At 41.4% G+C, this 16,572-nt stretch overlaps 2 protein-coding genes across 2 annotated transcripts in view; one reads left to right on the plus strand and one right to left on the minus strand.

The window, feature by feature from the left end:
- Positions 1-1,133: 1,133 nt before the first annotated feature.
- LOC135477975 (protein Abitram-like) lies at positions 1,134-11,706 on the minus strand. The gene is made up of 5 exons (XM_064758212.1): positions 11,553-11,706; positions 10,109-10,160; positions 9,507-9,636; positions 8,364-8,510; positions 1,134-1,402 (listed from the first exon to the last, which is right to left on the minus strand). The coding sequence occupies exons 1-5, from the start codon at positions 11,677-11,679 to the stop codon at positions 1,238-1,240; spliced, it is 621 nt and encodes a 206-aa protein (XP_064614282.1). The 5' UTR covers positions 11,680-11,706; the 3' UTR covers positions 1,134-1,237.
- A 2,267-nt stretch (positions 11,707-13,973) lies between these two features.
- The window catches only part of LOC135478075 (pre-mRNA-processing factor 40 homolog A-like), a 31,634-nt gene continuing 29,035 nt past the window's right edge, over positions 13,974-16,572 (plus strand). Inside the window, 4 exon segments of the mRNA XM_064758345.1 lie at positions 13,974-14,005; positions 14,801-14,939; positions 15,384-15,482; positions 16,433-16,536. Of these exon segments, the coding sequence (XP_064614415.1) occupies positions 13,988-14,005; positions 14,801-14,939; positions 15,384-15,482; positions 16,433-16,536 (360 nt within the window). The 5' untranslated portion in view covers positions 13,974-13,987.

The following is a 16,572-nucleotide window of genomic DNA, read 5'->3' on the forward strand; positions in this document are numbered from 1 at the left end:
CGACATGGATTGTCGACAAATTCATAAGAGTGACAAGTGATCACCGGTTTATTTGATAACATGCACATCTGGCTCTTAAACGTGATTTTGACTGACGTGAAATTTTTGCCATCTTTAAAAAATTACCTCGTCAGTAACGATTCTCCATATTAAATGAAATCGAACACAAAGCAATTCATGTTGTCTTCTAGTTGAAGCAGTTTTGAGGGTGAAGACGGAACAACATGGGCAAAGAAATGCAGGCTACTCGTGAACCATATAAGTCGGAGACAGTCCTACATGTCAACACACTAGAAGACCTTTGGAGTGAACGACTATCCGGGCCCTTTGAGATTTGTGTACTACTCAGCATGCTAGTGTTGTGAAGATTATCTTTTTTTTAGAGTATCCGTTCTGTTTGTGTTATTTATTCATTTGATTGGTGTTTAACGCCGTACTCAAGACTATTTCACTTCCGTATATACGACGGCGGCCAGCATTATGGTGGGAGCTTGAGACCAGGCCGTGCCAATGGGAAACCCACAACCATCCAGGTTGTTGCCAGACCTTCCCAAGCAGCAGAGAGGAAGCCAGTTTGAACTGGACTTGAACTCACAGCGACCACTGAGACAGGTTGAGAGGCCCCACCTGTTTGTGTTATCTCAGAGACCAAACCATAAAGGATCCAGCTTATGACAAAGAATAAATAACTAACCCCGTGGACTGTAGGATCGCACCAAATGCCAACAACATTTAAAGTAGCGAGATATAACATTTAAATCTGTCTGGCATGTTCTTATATCAGTCTGGATATTTGTTGACTGCATAACTTCTGAGAAATAGATCAGATTGAGTGAGTGAGTGAGTGAGTGAGTGCATGAGTGTTTGGGGTTTAACTTCGTACTTAACAATTTTTCAGTCATATGACGACGAAGAGGACCTTAGAGTGCATGTAATGTGCCTATTTGTTGCAGGACGGATTCCATCGCTCTTTTATCTAGTGCTGCTTCACTGAGAGGCCTTACCGAAGGCAAGTAAGCTGTCCCGCCCGAGAGATCAGACTGAAGAATTTACCTTTGACTTACACTCTTTTTCTATCAGTCTTCATTGCAAAATTTTAAATTTGAAAATTGAGTAGATAAAAAGAATACATGTTCAAGTGAAAAACATTTATTTATATAAAAGAAGAAATATACACAGCTAACAGGGGTACATGTACATTCAACTGTAAAAGAAATTCCCTAAGGAATTATGTCTGTTATCCAGGGGGGCCATCTTCCATTGCGGCGTCTGGTGGTGGTGTCGGCTGTTGTCGTTGTTGCAAGGTTTGCAGATATTTCTCCTGACCATCAAGCTTGCTTACAACAGCATGGTACTCCTTTAGAGGAGGTAAAATAATGGCTAAATATCCATCCGTTTCAGGCTGAAAGAAGAAGGAACAAAAACAGTTAATACAAGTTAATTCAGTACTGCACATGAAAGCTAACGTCGCAAATCTGCAATATAGTGGTACTATATAAATCTCATCAAAAATCGGCATTGCTGCATTCAGCTATGTCATATATTTACAATGCCGTTCTTTGTCAAACGTAGATAAGTAACGCCATACACGATCAAATCACTAATATATGATGCCACTTACTTTGCATACAATCAACCAAATCACAAATATTTATTTATTGATTTGATTGGTGTTTTATGCCGTACTCAAGAATATTCGCTAATATGATGGAGGGAGTTAACTGGGCGGAGCCGGGGGTAAACCCACGACAATCCGCCTGTTTGGAAGCCAGCATAAGCTGGACTTGAACTCATAACGATTATAACTGTGCTGGCGTGCTAACTCCCTGGGTCACGCAAATCACAAATACACAATGCTACAAACATGCATACATGGTCAAAAAATATACCCACATTGCTATTAGTCTCAATCAAATCACAAGTTTACTTTGACATAGTCATTGCAATAAATCTGTACAGACACACTCACATCATTAATCTGCAATACCATACCTGAAAAGCAAATCTGCAACGTCATACTCAGTGACACCTCAACTGTGCACAGCTATACCCTGTCAAATCAAGACTCTGAAATACCATACCTGAAAAGCAAATCTGCAATGTCATACTCAGTGACACCACAACTGTGCAAAGCTATACCCTGTCAAATCAAGACTCTGAAATACCTTACCCGAAAAGCAAATCTGCAATGTCATACTCAGTGACACCTCAACTGTGCTAGGTTATACCCTGTCATATCAAGACTCTGAAATACCATACCCAAAAAGCAAATCTGCAATGTCATACTCAGTGACACCTCAACTGTGCACAGCTATACTCTGTCATATCAAGACTCTGAAATACCTTACCCGAAAAGCAAATCTGCAATGTCATACTCCGTGACACCACAACTGTGCAAGGTTATACCCTGTCATATCAAGACTCTGAAATACCATACCCGAAAAGCAAATCTGCAATGTCATACTCAGTGACACCTCAACTGTGCACAGCTATACCCTGTCAAATCAATGCTCTGAAATACCTTACCCAAAAAGCAAATCTGCAATGTCATACTCAGTGACACCACAACTGTGCACAGCTATACTCTGTCATATCAAGACTCTGAAATACCTTACCCAAAAAGCAAATCTGCAATGTCATACTCAGTGACACAACAACGGTGCACAGCTATACCCTGTCAAATCAAGACTCTGAAATACCTTACCCAAAAAGCAAATCTGCAATGTCATACTCAGTGACACCTCAACTGTGCAAGGCTATACCCTGTCATATCAAGACTCTGAAATACCATACCCGAAAAGCAAATCTGCAATGTCATACTCAGTGACACCACAACTGTGCAAGGCTATACCCTGTCAAATCAAGACTCTGAAATACCTTACCCAAAAGCAAATCTGCAATGTCATACTCAGTGACACCACAACTGTGCAAAGCTATACCCTGTCATATCAAGACTCTGAAATACCTTACCCAAAAAGCAAATCTGCAATGTCATACTCAGTGACACCACAACTGTGCACAGCTATACCCTGTCACATCAAGACTCTGAAATACCTTACCCAAAAAGCAAATCTGCAATGTCATACTCAGTGACACCACAACTGTGCACAGCTATACCCTGTCACATCAAGACTCTGAAATACCTTACCCGAAAAGCAAATCTGCAATGTCATACTCAGTGACACCACAAAGGTGCACAGCTATACCCTGTCAAATCAAGACTCTGAAATACCATACCCAAAAAGCAAATCTGCAATGTCATACTCAGTGACACCACAACTGTGCACAGCTATACTCTGTCATATCAAGACTCTGAAATACCATACCCAAAAAGCAAATCTGCAATGTCATACTCAGTGACACCACAACGGTGCACAGCTATACCCTGTCAAATCAAGACTCTGAAATACCTTACCCAAAAAGCAAATCTGCAATGTCATACTCAGTGACACCACAACTGTGCAAAGCTATACCCTGTCACATCAAGACTCTGAAATACCTTACCCAAAAAGCAAATCTGCAATGTCATACTCAGTGACACCACAACTGTGCACAGCTATACCCTGTCACATCAAGACTCTGAAATACCATACCCGAAAAGCAAATCTGCAATGTCATACTCAGTGACACCTCAACTGTGCAAGGCTATACCCTGTCACATCAAGACTCTGAAATACCTTACCCAAAAAGCAAATCTACAATGTCATACTCAGTGACACCACAACTGTGCACAGCTATACCCTGTCACATCAAGACTCTGAAATACCTTACCCAAAAAGCAAATCTGCAATGTCATACTCAGTGACACCTCAACTGTGCACAGCTATACCCTGTCACATCAATGCTCTGAAATACCTTACCCAAAAAGCAAATCTGCAATGTCATACTCAGTGACACCACAACTGTGCAAGGCTATACCCTGTCACATCAAGAATCTGAAATACCATACCTGAAAAGCAAATCTGCAATGTCATACTCAGTGACACCTCAACTGTGCAAGGCTATACCCTGTCATATCAAGACTCTGAAATACCATACCCAAAAAGCAAATCTGCAATGTCATACTCAGTGACACCACAACTGTGCACAGCTATACTCTGTCATATCAAGACTCTGAAATACCTTACCCAAAAAGCAAATCTGCAATGTCATACTCAGTGACACCTCAACTGTGCACAGCTATACTCTGTCATATCAAGACTCTGAAATACCTTACCCGAAAAGCAAATCTGCAATGTCATACTCAGTGACACCACAACTGTGCACAGCTATACCCTGTCAAATCAAGACTCTGAAATACCTTACCCAAAGAGCAAATCTGCAATGTCATACTCAGTGACACCACAACTGTGCAAGGCTATACCCTGTCAAATCAAGAATCTGAAATACCTTACCCTAAAAGCAAATCTGCAATGTCATGTGACTTCTTAGGTTAATCACAAATATGTAGGTTAAAGCTTGTCAAAGAAATCACAAATCGGCAATGTTATACTAAATTCAATCACAAATTGTCTGTCATTTTTTGATTTCAGTGATTTGATTATTTCTTTATGCCGTACTCAAGAATATTTCACTTCTATGGTGGTCAACACCACAAGACCATTTTCAGACTTCTAGCAGAACATCCCTGTACAGAGAGCAGGCAGAATAACCAACCTCATTGGTGGGAGGCCCCTAAATCCAGCTCCATGGGCATGATAAACACATCTACATGTAATTCTCTTGTTAAAAGCTCGATGTGAGAATGACAAAGCTTATTAAAACATCAGCTAGATTCACCCACAAAGAACACTTACATACACATGTCGTAAGGGTGAAAAGCCATGCCGTCTTGTCAAATTTGATCTTGGGAGTTGTTTCCCCTTGATTTGACGACAGCTTAACAGTAATGTACAAAAACAAGTGGCATCTCTGCTGAGCTACAACACACCTCTCCTACTGATTTCAATGGAGAAAGCACAAAGAGGAGCTCTGTTTATATTGTTAAAATGAGTAGTACAGAAGAAGGGAAGACTGGCAGAAATTCCTAACCTTTATCAACATGCTCATCATGGCTAAAGGTAAGGCCAATGGTAACCGCATTCTTGATACTGGTCCAAATATTTTGGATAATTGGTTTGGGCAGCAGAATAAATTTCATTTTTCACTATAATTATTTCATGATAATGTAGAAGGTAGAGGAATCCACCTGAGAATGCCACAGTTCAGCTTCAAACATAATTTATAAATACATTAACTTAAAACTGTGACAGAGCAAATTTTCTGACATCAACAAAGCCCAGTCAGATGTAAAATGAACAAAAGTTACAAATCTCTTCACAAGGATATAACAGGGATTTTCAGTCATAAGACAATGAAGGAGCGCATGCAATGTGCTAGGACAGATTTCCACTGCTTTTTTGTCTGGTCTGCTTCACTGAGATGATTTACCGAAGGCAAGTAAGCCACCCCGCCCAAGCCATTACACTGATACGGGTCAACCAGTCGTTGCACTATCCCCTTAATGCTGAACGCCAAGCGAGGAAGTTACAACTTCGTTTGTTAAGGTCTTACATGTGACTGGAACCAGGACTGACCCTGGATCTACCGCCCCCGCAACAGATGTTCTACCAACTGAGCTACTGTGGCCGGTTTTATGAGACAAGGATATGACAGTACAACTTGCCTTGTCCTCAATCAGAGTTACAAACTTCTTCAATTGTGAGGTCAGGAAATGACAGGAGATTTGCCTTGTCCTCAATCAGAGTTACAAACTTCTTCACTTGTGAGGTCAGGAAATGACAGGAGATTTGCCTTGACCTCAATCAGAGTTACAAACTTCTTCAATTGTGAGGTCAGGAAATGACAGGAGATTTGCCTTGACCTCAATCAGAGTTACAAACTTCTTCACTTGTGAGGTCAGGAAATGACAGAAGATTTGCCTTGACCTCAATCAGAGTTACAAACTTCTTCACTTGTGAGGTCAGGAAATAACAGGAGATTTGCCTTGACCTCAATCAGAGTTACAAACTTCTTCAATTGTGAGGTCAGGAAATGACAGGAGATTTGCCTTGACCTCAATCAGAGTTACAAACTTCTTCACTTGTGAGACAAGGATACGACACAAGGTTTGCGTTCTCCTAATCAGTTACAAACCTCCTCACTTGTGAGATAAGGCTATGACAAAAGTTATGCCTTGTCCTCAGTCAGAGTTACAAACCTCCTCACTTGTGAGATAAGGCTATGACAGAAGTTATGCCTTGTCCTCAGTCAGAGTTACAAACGTCTTCACATGTGAGACCAGGACATGACAGGAGTTATGCCTTGACCTCAGTCAGTTATAAACCTCTTCATTTGTGAGACAAGGCTATGGCAGGAGATCTGCCTAGACCTCAATCAGTTACAAACCTTTTCATCTGTCAAAAGCATATCACATGAGATATGCCTTGTCCGAAATCAGAGCTATAAACTTCTTCACTTGTAACACAGTAAATTTGCCTTGACCTCAGTCAGAGTTACAAACTTCTTTACCTGTGAGCCAGGATATGACAGGAGATTTACTCTGACCTCAATCACAAGTTACAAACCTCTTCACTTGTGAGACTAGGATATGACAGGAGATTTGTGTTGACCTCAATCAGAGTTACAAACCTCTTTATCAATGAGACAATGTGTTCTCCTTGACCACAGTCAGGGATGTGGCCGAGGATTTTCTATGCTATCAATCAGAGTTACAAAACCACTATTGAAGCTGTACATCTCCACCACATAAGGTTAGAAAAAACTCAACTTTTCCCTGATTTATTTATTTATTTATATGATTGGTGTTTTATGCCGTACTCAAGAATATTTACCTTATACAACGGCGACCACCATTATGGTGAGAGGAAAGCAAGCAAAGCCCAGTGAAAACCCACAACCATCTGCAGGTTGCTGGCAGATCTTCCCACGTACGGGCGGAGAGGAAGCCAGCCTGAGCTGAACTTGAACTCACAATGACCGCATTGGTGAAAGGCTCCTTGGTCATTATGCTGCACTAGCGTGTTAACCCATTGAGCCACGGAGCCACATAGCGTTAGAAAGAACCCACCTTTTCACTAATGAGGTCTAACATCTCCACCCAATAGGGTTAGAGAGAACCCACCTTTTCAATGATGAGGTCAAACATCTCCATCACCTAGCATTAGAGAGAACCCACCTTTTCAATGATGAGGTCAAACATCCCCACCACATAGGGTTACAGAGAATCCACCTTTTCACTGATGAGGTCAAACATCTCCACCACATAGGGTTAGAGAGAATCCACCTTTTCACTGATGAGGTCAAACATCTTTACCCCATAGTGTTAGAGAGAACCCACCTTTTCAATGATGAGGTCAAACATCTCCACCCCATAGGGTTACAGAGAACCCACCTTTTCAATGATGAGGTCAAACATCCCCACCCCATAGGGTTAGAGAACCCACCTTTTCAATGATGAGGTCAAACATCTCCATTGCCCAGCATTAGAGAGGATCCACCTTTTCACTGATGAGGTCAAACATCCCCACCCCATAGGGTTAGAGAGAATCCACCTTTTCAATGATGAGGTCAAACATCTCCATCACCTAGCATTAGAGAGAACCCACCTTTTCACTAATGAGTCCAAACATCTTCACCCCATAGGGTTAGAGAGAAACCACCTTTTCAATGATGAGGTCAAACATCCCCACCCCATAGGGTTACAGAGAACCCACCTTTTCACTGATGAGGTCAAACATCTCCATCACCTAGCATTAGAGAGAACCCACCTTTTCAATGATGAGGTCAAACATCCCCACCCAATAGGGTTAGAGAGAATCCACCTTTTCAATGGTGAGGTCAAACATCTCCACCACATAGGGTTACAGAGAACCTACCTTTTCACTGATGAGGTCAAACATCTCCACCACATAGGGTAAGAGAGAACCCACCTTTTCACTGATAAGGTCAAACATCTCCACCCCATAGGGTTACAGAGAACCCACCTTTTCACTGATGAGGTCAAACATCTCCACCACATAGGGTTACAGAGAACCTACCTTTTCACTGATGAGGTCAAACATCTCCACCACATAAGGTTAGAGAGAACCCACCTTTTCACTGATGAGGTCAAACATCTCCACCCCATAGTGTTAGAGAGAACCCACCATTTCACTGATGAGGTCAAACATCTTTACCCCATAGTGTTAGAGAGAACCCACCTTTTCAATGATGAGGTCAAACATCTCCACCCCATAGGGTTACAGAGAACCCACCTTTTCACTGATGAGGTCAAACATCTCCACCAAATAGGGTTACAGAGAACCCACCTTTCCACTGATGAGGTCAAACATCTCTACCACATAGAGTTAGAGAGAACCAACCTTTTCACTGATGAGACTTGGATGAGAGACTAAATTCTTGTTGACTTCTATCAACATTCCACGCACGCAGCTGTACAGGGTATAGGCAGAACCATCATCACAGTGAATGTAACACACAGGCGAATCGGCCTTCATTTTCTGAGCTCCCTGTAACAAAAAGGTTATGATAATGAGACATGCAGTCACTCACAATCTGCTAGCTTACGCCCAGTACACATCCATTGTAAAAATATTCTTGCAGGACCACAGCATCTAATTAAAAACAGTTGCAATGTTATTTTCATGGCAGTTTTTCATCAAGCAGCTGGCCCACTCAAAATACCTTTTGATGCATGACATTGTCTTTTTCCTGCTGTTTATTTCCAGTCTTGTATAAAATAAAGGTGCTAGTCATCATGAGGTGCCAGTCATCATGAGGTGCCAGTCATCATGAGGTGCTAGTCATCATGAGGTGCTAGCCATCATGAGGTGCTAGTCATCATGTGGTGACAGTCATCATGAGGTGACAGTCATAATAGGCTTCTAGACAATAATAAACCTCCAGTCCCTATATTAAACAGATACAGAACTGATCCTGAATTGGCCGGTTGGAGAGATAGGCCCATCTAGGCCTATACTATGCTGAGTTTCAGATATCACAGATTTAAGCTTGACCAATGCTGCAAGGATTCTCTCACACCAGCCAATCAGCATCCATTCTGTATCCCTTTAAGGTGCTAGTCATAATGAAAGTGCTAGTTGTAATAGTTTATTTATCTGATTGGTGTTTTATGTCGTACTCAAGAATATTTCACTTTATATAGGACGGCAGCTAGCATTTTGGTACGTGGAAACCAGGCAGAGCCTGGGGGACACCCACAAAGATCCGCAGGTTCCTGGCAGACCTTCCCACGTACGGCCGGAAAGGAATGAGCTGGACTTAAACTCAAAGCGACCACATTTGTGAAAGGCTCCTTGGTCAATGCTCCATGCTGGTGTCATAACTCCCTCTGCCGCAGCGGTCCCACTGGTTGTAATAAAGTGCTAGATGTAATAAAGTGCTAGATGTAATAAAGTGCCAGATGTAATAAAGTACTAGACGTAACAATGTGCCAGATGTAATAAAGTGCTAGATGTAATAAAGTGCTACCTTCCTGTCCTCACCCTTTTGCCTTTGCCCGAGACTTTGTTCTCCATTCTGTTTGGTCCACCGTCAACCTGGAAATTCACTGATGTGATTGTCTTGTTCTCTGCTAAGACTGGATGAGATTTGGCCACTGTTACCACACAAACTCTGCAGAATGTAGAATAGAAAACCATTCACAGAACACTGGCAGCTGCATGCATCACAACACAAACTCCATATACTAAAATTTGACATGAAACTAGAATTCTGAGTCTACAAAAGCACGTAGATTAAAACAACCCTGTGTGTCTGGAGAACAATGTTGAGGTAACTGATTACCGAGGACCAAGGTTTCAATAAATATTCATAATTGTTCTTATCCATACCCTAATTCTTCAACCTTTTGAACCATCTCAGTGAGTATTATGGGATGTATAGAAACAATCTGCGCAGTTTTATACAGCATTTATCTTAAGTGATGCAAACAAATCATTTTTGGTGTTATTTTCATAATAATTGTACGCATAAATTTCACTTAAAAAAGTGCTTTAGTAGTTGAAAGGTTGAAGATTTACAGTACTTATAACTGCCAAGATAAATCAAGTTTGGCAGTTTTAAAGAATGGAAATGGATAACTCACTTGTTTGAATGTAAGAGAATACACTGATCATGTGAAATGTTGCCCTGGACATCTGAAAACAAATGAACAAAGACAAATACAAGATTTAACTTCTGTTAGACACACACACACACACACACGCACAGGTACAAACGAGAGAAGAAGCACATTCATACCTAACGTAGCGAGGCGAGGCCAAAGGCTGAGGTGAGCAAAGAGAGACCTATAGGTATCGTCTAAGTTAACTTCATTTACCTGTCATATTCGTGAGACATGGTAAGTATGGCTGTCGAACTTCCGTTTTTTATGATAGCTGCCATTTTTGAAAGCGTGATGGGAAAAGTGCCAAAAAGTGTCAACTGCTCCAGACTGTAAAATTTCTCTGAGCTGAATGCTTTTGAGTTTCACTGCCTTATGACAATGACACAGAATCAGGTTTAAGCTATTGCATGGCGTTTTCTTTTTCAATGACTAGCTAGTTAGCATAAGAGCTTGAATACTCTACACAGTTCAGCCTTAATGTATCCTAGCAATCATACCCAAATCAGTGATATGGATCATGCTGTATGCTTGGCTGGTTCCCTGACCCTGATGTCTGATGGCGCTATTCCCTTCAGCCGAATTCAAGGTATGCAGAATACGCCAGGGAATCAGACTAGCTGTATGCTAGCTTCAACACACTTCAACACACTTTGCACTTCAACACACTTTTCACATCATGACATTGCACTCTGATTTTTTTACAAATGGAAATGGTTCTCTTGATACTTGCCAGATACTTTACTCAATACTTATTATTCACAACCGTTGCTCTTTTCAATTCTCTTTTCTTTGGTACTGAGATAAAAACAGCATCGGCCGAACGCTCACAACATCAATGGTATCACAGTATCAGGTAAAAAAGATGCAAAAACCGAACTCTGTGTTTTTTCACTTTTACTGAGAAGTGTTTTCAATAACTTTGCGTACCGTATAATTCATTAACAAATCTTTTTTTTTTAATTACATCACACTCGATTACATATTACACTCACGATGTGAGTATCAAACTCAAATTTTTCCACACCCCCACTTTCACTGTTCGTGGGTTGTTGGTGGCTATAAGCAGCCGAGGACGCAGTCGAGTCGTGCAGTCCAACATTCAATGAAGACTGTATCTCTCCTACCAACATGACCAATAGGCCCCTACGTGACATGTTGATTGATGTGAGCTCACTGAAGAACCAGCTTTTTACAATGAACATCTGAAAAGGGGTTCATTAACAAACAATAGAATCAACCTAGTCCTTACAACTCAAGAAAACACTTTAGCTTTATTGCACAAGTTTTGTTCCCTTGAAGTTGAATCTGGCACATGCATCTGGCGCAGCCTGCCATTACGAAGTGCTCATATTTTCGCCATGTTTGGTGTGTCACTTTTCAGTATTCTGTGAACTGTCATGTGCCAAAGGAGTCGAAAACTAACCCGTCTTGTACTTCCTGGTATAATATCTGTCTACCACAGACAGGTGTTCTTTCCTGTCTTTCACTGTGTCAGTTTCTTCTTTATTTTGATCATCCAAGGAAATTTCCCCATGCAGATCGTTTTCCATCTTCTCTGAGGGAGAGTTGCGATAGGGGAGACAAACAAAAAGCCAAGATAGAGGTTTTCGATTGAGATCTATATGTAAAGTGCTGTTTTTTTCTTGCGAATCGGAAAGTTTACACGACATTAAATCACCAATTTCCCATCTCAGTTTTCCAACTTTCATTTGCAAATTGGCTGTGTTTGGACGGTTGGCAGACAGGGAAAAGTGATTACCTCCCCTGTGTGCTCTTCAACTAAGAAATCAAAATGGCGGTAAGTCATGCTTTCGTTTGGTTAACTCCGTAAAAATAACATTTTTGTAGAGATCGTTAATTTGGTGTCGCGTGGTAACTTCATTTTTGAACTGTTAACCTCAATGTTGGAGACAAAGTACGGCGTTTACTTGGACATGTGTGATTTTCCAAGATAATTAGCGTAGAATAAAATGATATACCAGGTGCTTTGTGACAACAACAACAAAATCTGGACTGCTTAATCTTCCTATAATAGAAAGCTCCCTGAGCAGAATGGGCAGTTGGGAGATGATAATCGTGTTATTCTAACGGTTTTACGATTTTAATATTGATCGTGACAGTTACATTAAACAGCCGATATCATTAATTAATACTAATAGTGTCAAACAAAAAACAACTGAGTTGACAATTAGTAGAATGTTTGAATAACATGCTTTGACTTGGTGAAAAAATTGATCTCTGACTGTCTCAGCACCTGGTAGCCACATTCCTCTCCTGCTGTTTATCTTAACTGAACAATAAGAGCAATAAATCACAATTTTGTTTTCATTAAAGTTTAAACTTACCATTTCCTTAAACTTACCATTTCCTATAATGCCCACTTTAAACTTTTACATATTTATAATTATTAGGCATGAGATTGAGCGTATAAATTAAAAAATTAAACAGCCTTTTTCCCCTGCACTGCTATGTACATTCACTTGTCAACAAATATGGGAGTGTCTGAAAATGAGCAGCTTCCCTCTGAAGGCAGGGGGGTGAAGCATGTATGCAGTAAATCAATTTAATTTATGTGTTTCCCGAATTTTTTATTGGTTTTTGCATGATTTCTCTGTAAGTACGGTCATGTTGTGTTGTGTTGTTTATTTATTCGCATGACTTTATTGTCACCTGCTTATGAATTTAATTGAGAGGTGGGTTAAACAACTGTGAGAACCCCCCTATTTTGAAATGACATCACCCAAAGTGAAATGTTGTAGTAGGATAATCCAGAGTATAATAGAACTAAGTGTTAATCAAATTTCTCCTGAGCAGAGACAAAAAAAATTGTCGATGCTGTCCAACTTCAGATGTACCTGCTTCCCAGGCCAGCGAGCTCAGAGTCGCACATGCACAAAAGGATTGGAGGCTGGCTAAGTGTCGACCATCTAGGTAAATGTCAGAATGCTAAATGAGGAGGGAGATCATTTAGCCCGCTGAATTAATGTGAGAAGATCTGTCATCAACCTGCGAGTGGTCACAGCTTCTCCCTGGGTTCTGTTCACTTTCTCTCCAGCATAATTCTGTCCCCAGTAGTATAAGTGAAATATCCTGAGTACAGCGTGAACATGGTGAAACACCAATGAAATAAATAAATAATGTGAATTTATGGCAAGGGATGTTCACAAAAGGCAGGATAATTACAATATCTTGTTAGTTCTAGATTGCAAAGGATGATCTGCCAGGGTTTTCACAAGAGTCTTGCAAATCTTAAGTGTTAAACATTAGTGTGACCTATAAACTATCAAAGCAATAATAAGATGGTGACTAATACTTGCTGTATTACCGAATGTTTGGTGTGTAAAAATGCACTTTCAGAAGAACCGGTAGGCCTTAAAATGATACTTTTGATGCCAACACCTATTTTTTTTCTGATACAAAATTAATCAAAAACCTTACAAAAAAGTCTTTAGTGCCAATAAAAGGTGAATGAATTGATCAGAATCAAGCAAAATGTTAACTTAAAAAACGCTTAGCTTTAGGTGATAAACAGTCATTTGTTTAACGACCACCAATTCCGATGAAGGGTGCACCGTTTGCAGAATGTATCTCTGATCAATACTTCTCTTCGGTCATTAGACATTATAACCATTTTGAATAAATATATGCCATACACAGCATTACCAGGAAGTACATATTGCATTTTTTAGTAGTTTTAAATCTGAAGAGCAAAGTGAGCAATCATCAGGAGATAACCACATTTGGTAAACAGGTGTATTTGTGTCTTGGTTGATATTCAGTCACCATTCATAGTTCATATTATATGTATGTTCCTGTTTAATTTTTCAGGCCCCAAACCCAAGTGGGCCCCAGCCTCCAATGGGTCGACCCCCATTTGTAAGTCCTGGTATATCTTCTTTTAATCTTGGGTAATATCGCGATCATCAGCTTCTCTGTCTCATCTTGTCAGTCAGTCAGTCAGTCATGTGTTAAAGGCAAAAAAAAACCGCACTAAAATAAAGTATTTATCAGATGCATGACCATTAAACACTGTCCAGGAAAATAGTTTGATTTATTTTTTAAAAAATGTTTCTAACCGACCAAAATGCATTGAAAACATTGGATTCTGTGGTGGTGTGTTGGGACCCAAAGGGTATCAGTGACGTCACAAGAATATTTTGGCGAGAAATAGTTTGTTTAAAGGTCTATTCGTTTAATGCATTCATAGCTCTGAACAACGATGCATTTTGAATGATGGAATATAACATTCTGTATGAGTCAAGTGGCAAAAAGCTGAAATGACATCTCTGATCCCAGTATGGTCAGAAAAGGCCACAGTAGAATCCAAAGTTTTAAATGCAGTTTACTAGATGGAAAAATATTCTAAAAAAATAAATCAAACTATTTTACCAGACAGTATTTAATTGCCCTTCATCTGACACAAACTTCACACTTTGTTCTTTGTCTTTAAAGTGCTAGTAATCGTCTAAAAATTTCCATTGCAAATATTTTTCAAATAAGCCCAGAATTCAGGAACTCTGTAAGGGCCTAATATGCTGTTTTCCGTGGCTGTGAATGAAGATTTATGGTTGTTTAGAAAGTCTGGATTTCCTCGGGTAACAGATCAAGTGAAAATTTCCCACCTTGATATTTCCCATGTGCTGATCTTGACCTTCTGTGTACTCTTCTCAGATGCCCCCAGGTCCTGGTGGCCCTCCACCAGGGTTTATGCCGATGGGTGGCCCCACCCCGGTCACTGCCGCTGACTTGAGCAAAGGCCCCATTATGCCTCCAGGGGTACCTCCAGGTGTGCCTCCAGTTGTGCCTCCAGGTATGTTATCCCTCATAACGTTTGTAGATCATGCCTTCAGCATAAACCTAAATCATACAACGTAAATCTTCAACCTTTTCAACCGCTAAATCACTTACATGTATTTCGGTGGAAGCTATGCAAACAATTATTGTGAAAACGAAGCTAAAATTATTTGTTTGTATCAGAAAAGTTGCAAGCTTCATAAAACTGCGCAGATTATTTCTCTACACCCCATAGTTCTCTCAGAACGTTTCACAATATTGGTTTGCAGAGGCAGTCGAAAAGGTTAAGATATTAGTGTGATAATGATCATATCCTTACAGTATGTAATATTCATTTGAGGGCAACTTGGGGTGGTAGTAATCATAGTTGTAATAATTTGAGTATTTCATTTAGGTGAAATATGATATTTGTCAAACTTTGATCTGCTTCGTTAACTGAGGTTGCTGTTCTTGTTTTCAGGTTTCACCCCCAGTAATATACCACCCCCAGGCTTCCCCCCGGGCATGGCACCCCCGGGCATGGGACTCCCCCCTCCTAATTTCCCCCCGGGCCCTGTAGGTAAGTCATCAGTGTATACCTCATAATGGCAGGGCCTCCGTGGCCAAAAGGGTAAGCACGCAGGCAGCGCAATGACTCAGGAACCTCCATGGCTGAGGGTGTTAGCACGCCAGCATGACACAATGACCCAGGAGCCTCTGTGGCCTAGAGGGTTAGCATGCGAGTGTGACACAATGACCCAGGAGCCTCTGTGGCCTAGAGGGTGTTAGCATGCCAGTGTGGCACAATGACCCAGGAGCCTCTGTGGCCGAGGGTGTTAGCATGCCAGCATGACACAATGACTCAGGAGCCTCTGTGGCCGAGGGTGTTAGCACGCCAGCATGACACAATGACCCAGGAACCTCTGTGGCCTAGAGGGTCAGCATGCCAGCATGGCGCAATGACCCAGGAGCCTCCGTGGCCTAGAGGTTTAGCACACCAGCGTGACACAATGACCCAGGAGCCTCCGTGACCTAGTGGGTTAGCATGCCAGTGTGACACAATGACCCAGGAGCCTCTGTGGCCTAGAGGGTGTTAGCATGCCAGTGTGACACAATGACCCAGGAGCCTCCATGGCCTAGAGGGTGTTAGCATGCCAGTGTGACACAATGACCCAGGAGCCTCTGTGGCCTAGCGGGTTAGCATGCCAGCGCAGCGCAGCGACACAGGAGCTTCTCACCAATGCAGTCGCTGTGGGTTAAAGTCCAGCTCATGCTGGCTTCCCCCCCAGCTGTATGCGGGAAGGTCTGTCAGCAAGCTGCGAATGTTCAGGGATTTCCCAGTTTCCTGCCACCATAATGCTGGTCATGTAAGTGAAATAGTCTTGCCAATCACAGCTTTATAGTAGACCACTTTTTGGTGAATATTAACACAAAATTAGATGTGATTACTGTAAGTGGAAAGTTGTACAGACTTAGCCCATTCACATTGAGACCGTCACAGTATCACATCTGCCTATTTTATTTCCCCAGTGCCAGCAATTCCCCCTCCCACAGGTGTGCCCCCTCAGGTGGCCGCTCTTCAGAAAGCCACGGGAAGGTCAAACTCTCCTGTCCTGGAGACTAAACTCGACAAGGTAAGCTGCCCAAATCATCATTGAGCACATGCTGTC

Source organism: Liolophura sinensis, chromosome 11 (assembly GCF_032854445.1).
Source record: "Liolophura sinensis isolate JHLJ2023 chromosome 11, CUHK_Ljap_v2, whole genome shotgun sequence".
Taxonomy (NCBI): domain Eukaryota; kingdom Metazoa; phylum Mollusca; class Polyplacophora; order Chitonida; family Chitonidae; genus Liolophura; species Liolophura sinensis.

Bases quoted from the DNA above. Each gene is read 5' to 3' on its own strand.
- LOC135477975 (XM_064758212.1), bottom strand. From the start codon at position 11,679: ATGGAAAACGATCTGCATGGGGAAATTTCCTTGGATGATCAAAATAAA. The intron at 10,161-11,552 runs GTTAGTTTTCGA...ATTTGTTTTCAG, and splicing joins TACCAGGAAGTACAAGACGG to ATGTCCAGGGCAACATTTCA. The intron at 1,403-8,363 runs GTTGGTTCTCTC...TTCTTCTTTCAG, and splicing joins CAAGTCTCATCAGTGAAAAG to CCTGAAACGGATGGATATTT.